The sequence below is a fragment of the Zosterops lateralis genome (assembly GCF_965231275.1).
Source record: "Zosterops lateralis genome assembly, chromosome: 11".
NCBI lineage: Eukaryota > Metazoa > Chordata > Aves > Passeriformes > Zosteropidae > Zosterops > Zosterops lateralis.
Window position 1 is genome coordinate 13,772,155 of NC_139771.1, and position 14,050 is coordinate 13,786,204.

At 41.1% G+C, this 14,050-nt stretch overlaps 1 protein-coding gene across 2 annotated transcripts in view; it reads right to left on the reverse strand.

Annotated features, from left to right (window-relative positions):
* The window catches only part of FHIT (fragile histidine triad diadenosine triphosphatase), a 548,140-nt gene that overhangs the window by 74,749 nt on the left and 459,341 nt on the right, over positions 1 to 14,050 (reverse strand). For both annotated transcript variants that reach the window (XM_083869433.1, XM_083869434.1), the window contains exon 6: positions 12,271 to 12,339. In XM_083869433.1, the coding sequence (XP_083725559.1) occupies positions 12,271 to 12,339 (69 nt within the window). The remainder of the gene's footprint in view (positions 1 to 12,270; positions 12,340 to 14,050) is intronic.

Here is a 14,050-nt window from a genome sequence, read left to right on the forward strand (position 1 = left end):
TCTTCCTATCATAGAATCATAGAATGGTTTGGGTTGGAAGGGACCTTAAAAATCATCTAGTCCAACTCCTCTGTCGTGGGCAGGGGCACCTTCAACTAGATGAGGTTGTTTCAAGCCTCATCCAATGTGGCTGTGAACAATTCCAGGGATGGAGACATGCACCAAAGAGAGAACAGCCTTACATTTCTGCAGTTCTTTTCCACTCTGGGAGTGAAGCTTTGCCAGTCAAGCTATTTTGCTTAGGAACAAATGACTTCCCTCTCTCTCCCTTAGATATTTTCAACATTCAGCCACTTCCATCCATGATTTTGATCAAAAGTGAGGTTTGCACACAACTATTTTATGAGTGCTTGTGGCATTTTGGACAAAGAATTTCAGGGGAACTTGGTATTTTAAATTAATTTGGCCACACCAGAGCTTGAACCTCAGACAATTTCCCCACATTCCCGTGGCAATTTTGGCCATCCTTACTAGCATAATTAAGACTTCTGGCCTTCACTTCTGATGGAATACCCCATTAATGAAGGTCTCCTGCATGTTTAGAGGAGAAAGCTTGAGCATGAAGCTAAGGAGGGTAATTATGTTGTGGGCTGGATGGAAGTACATCATGTTTCCTTCATGGCTTCAGGTCTCTTTCAAAGCCCTGGACAGAAACATCTCCCTCTAACACACCTGCAGTGGTACACAGGATTTTTGGGGCTGTAGGAACAGCCTGTTCACAGAAGCTGAAGACATCATGTTAGGAGGAGAGCAGGAAGGTATCCAGGTAGCTCATCAAGGAAGAAAAGTGGGCACCAGACTGATTATCAGAACCAGGTTATTTAGGAAGTGGTAATGTCAGCTTTCTGTTGCAGAAATTACTTGTCTTGGTGAAGCTATGAGGTAAGAAAAAAGAAACTGAGACATAAAATATACTGAACACTCCTTCCCCCAAAGGGACAGAGCAAGGCAGAGGATGAACATTTTCATTTCACCAGAGGAAATCTGGTTATCAAGATGTAATCTGTTAATAAATGCTGTTCCATGTAATTAAAAGAAAACAACAACAACAACAGCAAAAGCCACTAAATGATTGTGGACCAGCGGGAAACAAGAAACTCTCCATGGAGAGTGGCAATTCAGCGAACACCCACCATGCTGCCCACCTTCCCTATTCCCCTTCTAGAAACAGACCCATTTTACACATGGTGATTAAGGCACTAAAGCAAAAAGTATTAACATGATTCACATGTAGAAAACAAGGTTATTAGAAGTAGGGATCATTTCAGCATATTGTTCTCCCTAATAAGCATAGCAATGAGTAATTGAGTTTCAGGCAATCTCCAAGGTGGTGCTTTGTAGAGAAAACGGAACTTGGCATGGTGTCTACTTTTCCTTTAATTACATTGCCCTAATGAGCAACTTTCTTTACTCTCAGCAAATTTATTTCTTGAGGAGAAGCAACAGCAATAAGCACGTAAAAAGGATCACCAGGTAGCACCTGAGAAGAAACATCAGCAGCTTAAAATGACAAGAGATTGCTAAAAGTGGTGGAAAAACACCAGATTGTTCTCAGCTTCATTATGCTTATCACTCTTAAAAGCAAAGTAAAGGATGTCAGTGGAGCACATTATCTAACCTGGGAAGTGTCCTTGTTCTACTGTTATTTCTCTTTTGCACATGTTCCTGAGAACAACCTAGAAACACGAAGTGCTGATACATCAATGCACAACTTCTCCGCTCACAGAGCAGCAGAGGGCAATTCTGCCTCATGCCCTTGTGCAAGATGAAAAGAGAAAATCACATGCCAATAACATCCTACTGAGTGTCAATATTGCCACTGCAACCTGAGACAGAGGATAAAGGGCTGGCTTTTCCAAAGTCCTTAAGGTATTTAGGCATCTGACTCCTGTTGAAAGTCAATGGCTGTTTTGCTTATCTTTTTTTAGAAAACCACCTGAGAACCCACTTATGGCAAAGGACTCCCTGAATCTGCCTTTCTGGAGACAAAAATCTGGGATATTTCATATGTATGTTCATTCTTCTTCTTTTTTCCTAAGCATTTGCCATGAGACACCACACCAGTGAAGATAGACCCCCTTCTCCTCAGCTGGGTGAATATGTCACCTCTTGTTAAAAATTCCTGAGATGTTCACCTTCAGAGAGCAGCAATTGCTGCTGCTCACAGGCCTTGGTTGAATGAAGCCAGTGCACTACCAGGTGACAATATGACTTTTCAAATGCAGTAGTATTATTTTTCAGGAAAAAAACCTCAAAACCAAAACCAAAACCAACCAACCAAATAAACCCAAAACGAAACAAAAACCAAAACTAAAACCAAAACCAAAACCAAACAAAACAAAAAAACCCAAAAACAACAACAAAAAAAAACCCCCAAAAAACCCCAAAACAAAACAAACAAACAAAAAAAAAAACCCAAAAAACAAAACCACAAAAAAAGAAACAACCCAAAAAACCCACAACAAATTAAAAAAAAAACAGAAATGAAAGCAAAGTTCTTGAGAGTTATTCCAGTTTCCAGTGTTGCTCAAAGCTGGGGAGCACATCCTGGAATATCTACCAGTGTGTCATAGGAGCACACTTTCCTACAGGGCAGCAAGGGCTTCATGTGCTGTATTACTCCACATAGCTTTAGATGGATGATCAATCCACCTTTTGCTTGTTCAGGGATTCATGGATGCATCTGTATTCAGCAGTTTTGCCCTGACTCACTCCAGTACTTCACAAGGTCCCTTCACCTCTCTGCATCAAAGCTGCAAGTACTGCTACTTAATATACTCCACTCCCAGATGCAGGAGGAAACTTTATTTATATACATTATTTTTTTAAAAAAAGTTATATATATATATATATATATACACATACTCTGAGGTCTTCAAAAACAGGCTCTTCAGATGTAAAAGTGTGAAATGAAATTATCTTCAAATAGAAAACCTGAAAGTGCCAATGGCAGCAGACACTGAAGGCCTTAAATGTTTATGCAGCTTTATGTATTGTTATTTCTTCAGTGAGCTTGCCAAGGAAATGGCAGGGGTACGGGAAGAAAGTAAGTTAGCACTTATAGTCTACTCATAAATGCATTAAATGCAACTATTTTACTGAGAAAAAAGCCAGGAAGAGAGCAGAGGCCCATCTCCTAGGGAGCTAATCTCAATTACTGCTCCCAATCATGTCTCGGTGGAAGAGAACCCTGTATAGAGCCTGTGCTGGACGTGACCTGGCAGTTGTGTGCACTTGCCCCTTCAAAGACACTCATGTAATGAATGAGAATAGACTTTTTCCTTACAAAAAGAAAGAAAAAAGTGATTGTTCAAGTAAAAGATGAATTCTAACCTAGGCTGTCCATTAAAACTCTATTACAATACCTTCCCACCTTCACAGAGATTACAATCCCTAAAAGCAGGATTCCAGTACACAGAAGGAATTTACATAGGCAAAAGGGAGACAGAAATGTTTAGGTGGGTTTGCTTACATGTTTGCCACAAACTTGTGATCAATTTTTGCAATTAAACGCAGGAAGGGATTCTTTGGCATCCTCATACACAATGCTGCATCTATCCAGGCAAATTGGGGCAAAGGCTCCCCTACTTCCCTGTTTCCCTGTTCTTTTGGAATACCTGTGCTTGCATAGCTGTAATTAGGCTGTAACTCAGCCAGGCAGGATTTTGAAGCTTTCTTTTCCTTGGAGCAGTAAATGCCACTGCTCGATGTGGGCACCAGTTGTCACTTTCCTCACTTTGAAGGATGCAAAAGCTGAAATGGGAAAAATTCTGCACTGTGCTACTTGGAACCCTTTCAGGGGCTCCCTGCAGCACAGGGAGGCACAGGCAGCCAAAAGGAGTTGTGAGCTCACTTTGCTAGCTGCAGCTCTTAGTTGTCAGAAAGATAAAAGTTTCCTGCACATGCAAAATAGCAGCATGAGCTGGTTTTGAAAACAGATCATACATTTCTAGTAATTAATTGAATTTTGGAGATGTTTCATTTCTGCCCCCAAGGAAATGCTTTTAGCTCCTCTCTTCTGAGCATCCTGTGTGTTTTAAAACACACACTTAATTCCACAGAGAATATTCCATCAGGAATGTAGAAACTCTCTGAGGAGACATCGCCCAGTGTGCAGTCACAGTTTTTTCTCCCCCAGCCGCGACAGGTACCAGTGGTTCAAAGCTGGGCATTTGGTCACTGTGGTCTGCTCATGGCTCTGCTGGACCCCACCTGCCCCTACAGCACCACAGAAACACCGAGCAGGGCTACAAACACTGTCTAATAAATTTGAGGGCTGGAGAACAGTAGGAGAGAGGGGAGCAGATTCTCACATCATCAGGAGGGAAATAGGCTTTTAAAAAGCCAGTTGTGTCTGTGCACAACAATGAAGCTTTATGTCTATATAAACTGACAAGTCAAATTGTCCTCCTGGGCCCAATTCTCAACATCAGTGCCATTTGAGGCAATGGCTGCCTCCTGCCTCTGCAGCCGAATGGCTCTATCTGCCAGCAAGGGCAGGCAAGATGATTAAAATAAGCATTAACAGAATGGTTGGTGATTAGCTTCTCCCTCTCTTTTTTTTTCTCTTCGCTTTCTCTTTTTTTTTTTAACATATAGTGTGGGCCCGCCAAAGATTGCTAAAGCCTGTTCTTCATTAGCAGTGTACTTAACAAGTGTAAATTTAAAGTATTCATTTTCTTAGGGCCAAAGATTAAAGCAATTAAGGAAAACTGCTGCAACCTAGCACCAAAGTCAATCTTTAACATGGAAAAGAAACAATGATGCTTAATAAAATAGCATGGTGCTTAAATAAAATGGTGCTTAAACAAAACCAAATTGTGCACAATTATGCTAACACTCTGTTAAACTAAATTCTCACTCTGCTGCAATGTATTATTAAAATTTCCTTTCTGAAACTGAAATAACAGTTTCTTTGCCCCTAGTATGGCAACAGGTCTGTGGTTATTTTGCATTGCTTTCCTGGCAAAACCATTGCAACAAAAGATAACACTCACTCATTCTATACTCATTTTACCATCAGCTTCTTTTCTTGTATGGCTTTAATCCCTTGCCAGGTCTGCATTGGATTTCAGTGTGATTTGGTCTGTTTTTACCAACTACCTGCTCCAATATCCTGAATCTTAAAGAGAACAGGCGAGTATTTAATCTGAAGTTAAAGGCAGTGTTTTAATTTGGCAAAGAAAAATCTCTCTTTAGACAATGGCAGTTCCCTGATAGGTTGGTTTGCTTTCCATATCACCAATTCTAAAAAGCTGAGTACCCAGGATACCAATGGAGCATGTTCTCCCCACCAGCATGAATTCAACTTGCACTGCCTCAAAGGATAAGCAGAGATCTGAAGACAGTTTTACCTCAGGACTAGGAACACACAGGAAACACCTGAGCATGTCCAAGCACTGACAGTATGAACAGGCCTCAGAGACCAAGTTCACTTTAATCTTCTTATCAGCAAGTTGTCCTTGGTTGGAGGCTCTTTGTCACAAAGTGACTTGCCAATGAAGTACCATCAAGGACACAAAAGAGCAAATATTCCATGAGCTAAACAAAACAAACATCCTACACAAGGAGCCAAGAGATCCTTTGCAATGGTCACAAAAATTTGCATCTACTATATTATAGATGAAATGTAAGTGGTTCCTGGCAGCCAATATCTTTTAACCTGGGAGGACAATGATTGTAAAATCCCTGAGGCAGGAAAGGGTAAGAAGCATCAAGAGCATCGATGGAATGCAGAGAGACAGCCAGAGTAGAGGGCAGTGAGGCTTATCCATGGTATATAAAATGCCAAATGTACATTGCCTTCCAGACAAAGCCTAGGTGTAAAGGGCATGTGTGTGATCATGAGGGATGATGGGATGGCTGCCTTGGTGGGAAGCCTTCAACTACTGCTAATTCCTTTCTATAGCTGAGCTGTTTCCATTTCTCTAGATCCTGTGGAAGATATCACAGTGAATGAAATAGCTCTTAATCAGATCAGATTATGATATCCTGCTATCTTAAAGTAAGTGCAGTAGCACAGACAGCATAAAGGAAGGTCTCAGAGATTTCAGGTGTCAAATTAAGAAATACCTCACAGTGTTGGAAAGGACAGAAAATACCACAAACAGTGGGGGAGATAAATGTGACCATAGGACATCTCCCAGTACTGCTACCGGGCCTTACTGACAAATTTGTCAGCTTTGCCTCATGAAGGCATGGAATAAGGTTGCAGGGAATGCCAGCATTGTCCAGGAGGTTTCCAATCCTAATCAGACAAAATATTATGGTCCAGAAAAGAAATGATCCTGTTTAAAACAAAAAGGAAATTTGTTTGATGGGAAAAACACATTGTTTCAGGTTAACTAAAAATGATATTTTGTCCCTCCATCTACAACATCAAAACCATAATTTTTGCCACAATTCTAGGTTCTACTGCAATACTCTCAGCTGGAAATATTCAGACACAGTTCATCTGCCCTGCCCTGCTGGAGTCACTAAAATATCAAAAAAGTCAGGAAGTAACTGAGAAAGGCTCATGCCCCTTGGCTAGGAGAACCTCCTCTGATGCTTGCAGTCAGAAAAAGCAACGTTGGCAAGACCAGGGTAAAATCCAAAGCCTACTGGGAAGAATTTATTTGCTGCTGCATCAGGAGATTGGGAAATAAACTTGTACCTGGGAAAACAAGAGCTTTAAAAAACACCCCACAAAACTACTTAGATTCTGTGCTGCTTCTCTCTCTTTCTATGGGTTTAACCATGCAAGATGCAGAGAGAGTAGGGTCTGGCCCCAAGGGAGTTCAGATGCAGCAGACTGATCTCCCAGCAGGCTACAATATGTTCCCAGAAGGTACAATATCATCCCGAGGCCAAGGAACAGCCTATTAGCTCTGCATGCCATTAATTTTCATGAATAGTTCAATCTGATGCTCACAGGAGCTGTTGGGCATGTTTCCATTTTGTCTCGCAGGACCTGGATGAGGGCTTATTTATCTCTTTACTCCATACCTCACCTTTAAGGCTAAGCAGCTGAGTGCAGCTGTGCAGGTTTCCAGCCCTCTGCCAGGCTCTGTGCCCAGCAGCAGGCAGGATGCTGTCTGCAGGTTGGAGTGACGGCATGTCACAGTCAAAGCCATTCAGGGAGAATTAAACTTCAGGCTTGTTTGACTAAACTTCTGAATTCACCACAGTTCCCCTGTTTTGCCAGCCTGAAGAAACAGCCCAGCAGGTTCTTGACTCATATGCCAAAATGCCTCCTTCATCCTCCCTGGAACTGGAAATGATTACTAATAGGTATTCTTGCTGAAATGATTTAACATAACATACTGAATGAGATCACTAAGTCAAAATATCTTTTCCTAAGTGACTCTCTTGCTGCTTGCCTGAATGCCAGAGGGGAAGGAGGATAGCATGAAGTGAATTCTTCTGCTGGCTTTTTACAAAATCTCATAAATTACTGAAGAACTCGCAGTGGGAAGTTTCACTCAGGTTCATTACAAGAGATCCATGATGCAGGTCTGGCAGGCAGAGGAGGATGGGGACACAAGGTGTGGATTAACCTCTCCCTTGCTTTCACCTTTTCCAGTGCTCTCTAGCCTAGGCTGGGGACTGCAGACAGGCAGTGAAATGAGGTGGGCATGAGAGCAAGGCTGGTGAGGGGCTGGGCACTCTTTGCCCTGGGTGCACATTGTTGTTGCAGCTGCATCTGTTACAGGAGGCTGCAGGCACCAAGTGAAACACTGGGGAGGAACAGGGGTGGACACCACAAAACTCACCTCAGCATGCCAGGGATGCTCAGGGTTTCACTGAGAGGCCAGGCTGCCCTTAGCCATCCAAATCTGTCAGCCTCAAAATTAACTTATTGAGGTCAGCACTCATAACAGGAGTGTGGAGTTTTGATTGAGTCTTCCTTTCTGAGAAAGCCCCATCGTCCCTGGCCCAGTACAGCTATTACCTGCCACCCTAAAGGATGATGAATGTTATTTATATTGCAGTAATGGCTAACCACTCAGTGGAGACCAGAGACAGGCTGTACTGTGGACTTTTCAAACACCCACTGAATGAGGGCTGCCCACAGATGCCTGGAAGTGCCAAGACTTTTCAGGATAATGTTCTTGAACGTCTTGGACACGATGACCTCCAACAACTGCAGTACTTGTGCTGAGTGCAACAACACAGGGGCCGTTCTACAGTAAAGATGTTCATTCATACCAAATTCTTATCAGTCACTGTGATATGCCCTTATAATAGCAACTCATCTAGAACTCATCTACTTCAAAGCAAGTACCTACACGATAAGAGGCTTTTAAGTTCCTTGATTAATAAATGTGAAATACAATCTCTTTCAAACCAAACAGAAAACACGGAGGTATAAAGAGTTATCCTAATGGAAAGTTTTCCTAATATTTAGCTGCTATTGTTCTGCTGTCCAAGAAATAAAGTGAATCAATGAATAAGAACTACTCAAGATGAAGATGAGAAAAGTAATCTAGCAATAGTAAAAGATGAAGGGCCTGATCCTATAAAAAACCCTGTAAGACCAATTTAACTTTGGCATGTGCACACTTGCAGGATTAGGTTTCAAATAATTGCAGACACATATAAGAACTGATAAACTATAGCTTTAGCTTCCCACTACAGTGAGCCCAGAGAGTAGATAGGTAACACTTCCCTTATGAAATGCCCTTCCAAGAAATATCCCTGCAAAGATGCAGAGGAAATACATCTAAAATATTAAATGCAGATTTTTTTTTTTGGTAGCGATTTTCTTTGTATCTTGGAAAAAAATCACACAGTGATTTACTGAAGTAAAAAAATTCTAAAATATTAAGTGACACATTCTACCAAGGAATGCCTTAGAAAAGGTTCTGTGAAATAAGTGTCAGCCTCTCTTTTACTCCTTCTACAATTAATTTTCCACTACTGCAGTTCTAAAAATATATCCAGAAATCAGCAGACATTTGTGTCCACCTGATTAAAATACAACTGTTAAGAAACACCTTAACTTTAATTATACTTTTTACACTTAAAAGCTGCTTTAGACAGGGCTTTGTCAGAGCTTTATTGCCAAAAGCCTGAAGATCTCAGAGCCCAGTAAACAGACTAAGCAGGGAACAACCTGATATGATTTCTTTTGCCTTTTCCCTCAGATGAGTGGTCACTCCAAAAGTGAATGGGAGAAATTAAGCACAAAGTCAGAGGCTGTGAGTACTTTCTGGCTGTCTCAACTCTACAAGTCTCCTAAGAGGACTGATGTCTCAGCATCTGGGCATTCCTTTCACTGTCAGACACTGAGAGCAGTGGGATTTATCAGCAATCTGCTGAGCATATACAGATGACAACTGCAGAGCTTGGAGAGCTCAAAGGCATAAACAGATAGAAAAGGGTTTGCAAAAGACATGTTGAGCCAGAGCTGAGACCGGAAGCCTGTGAAAATTGCTCCCAATTGCTTTTAAACTTTTAGCTGTGGTAGTTAAACCAGGCACTGCAATATGCACAATTTATCCTAGGTGTGCTTTACAATTGCACAGACTGTTTGAGGGAGGCTGATCAGCCTCCATGTCACATTTTACAAGGAAAAGGCCATTGGGATGATCTTGGAAGGTGGTCTTTGCTGCCTAAACTGCAACTCCATCTATCACTCAAATACATGGAAATTAAATGTCATTTACGAATGGATTTTGGATTTTTAAAGTACAAATTTCATGAAAAATAGATTTAAAGCTCTCTCCAGCACCCACATCTCTCCTAATGGTACTTTATCCCTCGTTGATTTCCAGCCTGTTGCCCCACCATGATCTACATATCGTCCTAAATCTTTTAAAATATCTTCTTGTCAAAAGGATATGACTTGCTGACATTGCACAGAGATATATTATATCAAAATGTTTTTGCTGTACTGACATAAGCTCCAAATTATTTCCAAAGTCAGCTGTATTTTCAATAATTTGTCCCTTTTTCATTTTTCAAAATAGCTTTATTCACTTATTATAGCAAATTGCTTAAGTCTCTCCATCCTCCATCCAGTGACAGAACTCAGCACGAAACTTTTTATGGCAGCAGATGTATTTCTGTTTTCCTGGCATCCTAAAAAATTAAACCTTTCTTCAGCTACAGTCTGTACAAAAGCATGTTAGCTCAGTGGTGTTCAAGAATAGCTAGTTAGACTCTGAGGCTATACATTCTTCTGCTAAAAGATCCATTATCACATCTATGTCTAAATATTTATGCTTTCTGTTTGCTAAAAGCAACACCTACAATTGCTGTAATTGGAAATGATAAAATAAAAAATTCTTCTCCAATTTGCCAGCCTTTTGCATCTAACAACACTAAATATATAGTCTAGTTCATTAGAGTTTTGCCTGTTTCTTCTTAGCTTTAACAAGGGAGAAATAATTGTGCTAAAAAAAAGAAGCAAATGGAATTTTAAATATGACAGAACTAGAAAGATGCAGTATCTGAAACTCCTTAAGACACGTGAAAAGGAAAAGATCATAGTGTTAGCCGAGGAAAGAACACACAATCACGAAATTGTATGTGGTGCTTTATTTCAGAGCTCTGGAAGCCGGGGGTCCAGACCCAGATCTCGGCTTGTCCAACATGCTAAATGGTTACAATTTTATACCTTTCTTGTTACATAAGGATTCGTGTTAATCATTAAACCCCATTGTTCCAGTGATTCCATCCCGAGGAACAATGGTCTGTGCGGTTTTGCTCAAGACTTTGGTTGGAGAAAATAATCATATTTAGTTACCAAACTAATATTACAATTGACAATTCTAGCATGCGTCATATTAATGATTGTATCGGTACAGATCCTCCTGACCTAACTTTATTCTTTGAAGTCTGTGTTCTACCAGTGTTCCCCCTTTTCTCCCCCCACCACCTGAGCAAAGTTTTATACTTGGTTTAGTTAAAACAATAGCGTGGAATAACATCCTGGTTACAGTAGAGCCGATCCCCTGTTTTTCGGGCCCTTGCTATTTCAGAAATCAATTTAACCCTATGCTATCAATAGAACCATGCAGTCATTTAGGTGGAAAACACCTGTAAGATCACTGAATCCAACCATTAACCCAGCACTGCCAAGCCCATCACTAACCCACAGCCCTGAGAGCCCCATCTACATATCTTCTAAATACTTCCAAGGATGGTGACTCTACCACCTCCCTGAACAGCCTTTTCCAGTGCCTGAGAGCCCTTTTGGTGTTAACTTTTGTCTCATTCATGTGTGCTTTTAACCACCACACCAGTAAAGATTGTCATAAATTATTTCCATTGGATCTCCTTGCTCAGGAGTCTTTTTAAGGTTTTACCTTATTAGTGGGGTTTTCAGGCACTACACTTAATATCAGTAATACGCTTTCTTCTCCATTTTGCATATTTAAGTAATTGAAAAACTTTAAAACACACCACCATTTTTTTGTGACTGGGGACTTGTCATCATGTAGATATCACAAAGGAAAAATACAAAAGCAGAAAATGTCATGATGTCTCTTTCAAGCAGATGGTATTGCAGTAGCACTGAACAAGTTTATATTAATTACTTTCAGAAGGAGAAGGAGATGTCATATTTCAGATAGAGGATCCTACCAAACCCACGAAGAACGAGCCGTAAATTTAACAATGGTGCGATTTTTTCACAGAACCATTGTGACAGCTGTCAAACTGGGGAAAACTTTTTGTTAATGCCAGTACAATTGTTCATTTAAACAAAAGCCAGTGATTCAGTCACACTGGAACAGCTCATAAGCTCTGCCACACAGTCTGCACACATGCAGATATTCCATCTATATGCAGAGTTGCTCTTTAATTTCCATCTTTGGGGCTACAATGTGATTTGTCCAGAGATAAGCAGAGCCCTACAAAAATCAGGCCAGAAGGCAATTTTTTATTGAGTTGTAACAAGCTGCCTGTGTTTTCTCTGGTTGGAAGGGGGAGGTTTGGCAGCCCAGGCGAGCAGCCGGCCTGGAACACCCTCCCTGCATGCCAGGCTGACCAGGTGGTCACCCATTTTCCCTGTGCCCTTAAAAATAAGAGAACACAACTATTTGTGGAGATGCACCCTGTGAGCAGTGATAGAATGAAGTACCAAAGGTGTCAACTGTATCCTCCCTCAGAGAGGGAGCTCACAAGGAGATCCCAGTATAGATCTTGGTGCTGGCACAGGATCTTTGCAATGAATAAAAATGCAGAGATCCCATCCCTCCACCCATGGGAGGGCCTAGACAATTAAGGCAATTTACTAACAGCAAAACCAACTCTGAAGAAGAAATGGAGTGTAACTCTTACCTCCTCATAGACATCATCATTCCTGCTGAAGTCTCCAGCCCTCCTTGGCAGCACATGGACATGAACATGCTGAAAACGTGAAATAAAATAATGGTGATTACCAAGTTCATGACTTTCTTTTCTGAACTGTCAGCATTATTCTCAACACACACGAGTAACGGTGCACAGGCTCCCACAGCATTATTTTCAGAGGAAAATACATTAACCTGTTCCATAACTGTATCTCAACTCTTTGGAGAATATAAAAGATGAAAAACATGAGAGAGCAGCCCTGGTGTATTATATGAGCTTCAGAGTGAAATGCCTGGAAGTTTAGGGGCTCTGTGGAATTATTCATAGTTGTCAGTCAGAGACATATTTAGCCACAGCTTTGAAATAACAATGTCCCTTGGAGCTGAGCGCTGTGTCTTTGGAATAGATGGGAAGAGGAAGGTGCTGGGGGTGGGATGTGGTGCAGAGCTCGTGTGGGCAGCCTGGGCTCAGGGCCCCTGTCAGGGGACAGAGGAGCTGCTGCCACACCACGGACAGCACGTGGGTAGAAAGGCTGACAGAAGAATTCCTCTCACAAGGTGAAAAAGACTAATGTTTCTTCTCCTCCATGGAAGCTGTAGCCTGAATACAACAAGCTGAAGCCTGTGGGGGCACCAGAGTCATGCTGGGGACAGACCTGGAGGGACTGACTGCCATGGCCCAAACCCTGTGAGGCACAAGGATCATGAGCCTGGTTTGGCAGTGTCCCTCTCCTGGCATGGGGCCATTGCCCATGGGGTAGCAGAGCTGAGGACTGAGCAGCTTTGGGTTATCCAGCTTGGGAAAGATGGGAATGGTGATGTGTTTTCATCAAAAGTGCTGATGTGATCTGGGGAAAACAAACAAAACTACAGGCAAGAACACAAATATATGACTTGACACCTTAATGTTGTGTTATTACTATTACCTTTTTTTTTTCCCTGACACTTTCTTCATACCATAAAGGAAGGGTAATGCAAGATCCTCAAGACCCAAACTCTACTGGGAAAAATACTTTTCTGCAGTAAGTTCAGCTACTAACAACATCGCAAAGCATTCTTTTCTCTTTTTCCCTTTGTCTTCCACTCTTGAGTAAAGAAAAACAACAACTGAGAATAATTCTTCAGAGAAAAAACCCCCAACACCTCAGTGAGGAAAGGCAGCAAATAATCTGAGTGATAGATCACATTTATGCATTTTCAGATCTTTTTAGACGGTACATAAATCCTTAAAAAAAAAAAAAGACTGTCTCAGAAACAGCACCAAATGTTTTGCATAGAATTTAGATAGCTTGAACCTGATTCAATTTGATGAGGTAGAAATCAGCTGAAACTCCTGCACCTCATCAAAACATTCTCAAAGCATGGTTTAAGTCTATAATGAAATATGAAATCAAAAAAGGTTTTCTTAGGCTATTTGTAAGAAAATTCAAACACACCTATATTGTGTTAGCTTCCATCCATAATAACATTTGCTCAGTGAATAAAATGAAAACACAAGGATGTTTCAGTTAATGAAATATTCCAAATACCACACTATTTTTTTTCTCAGCTTTACCCTAGAGAAACCGAATATGTGATTTCTTATCATTATCCACAGCTTTCAGTGTATTCAGACTAGAGACGAGGGTGAATCTTGAGGGTCAGAAACTGTGTTTTTGAGTAATATATCAGTGATAGTGTTCTGATAGTGTATTATACTAATATATCATAAGAGCGAAAGTGCTCCTGTGATGTATTAGTGCAATGTATCATCTGAACATCACTGCTCA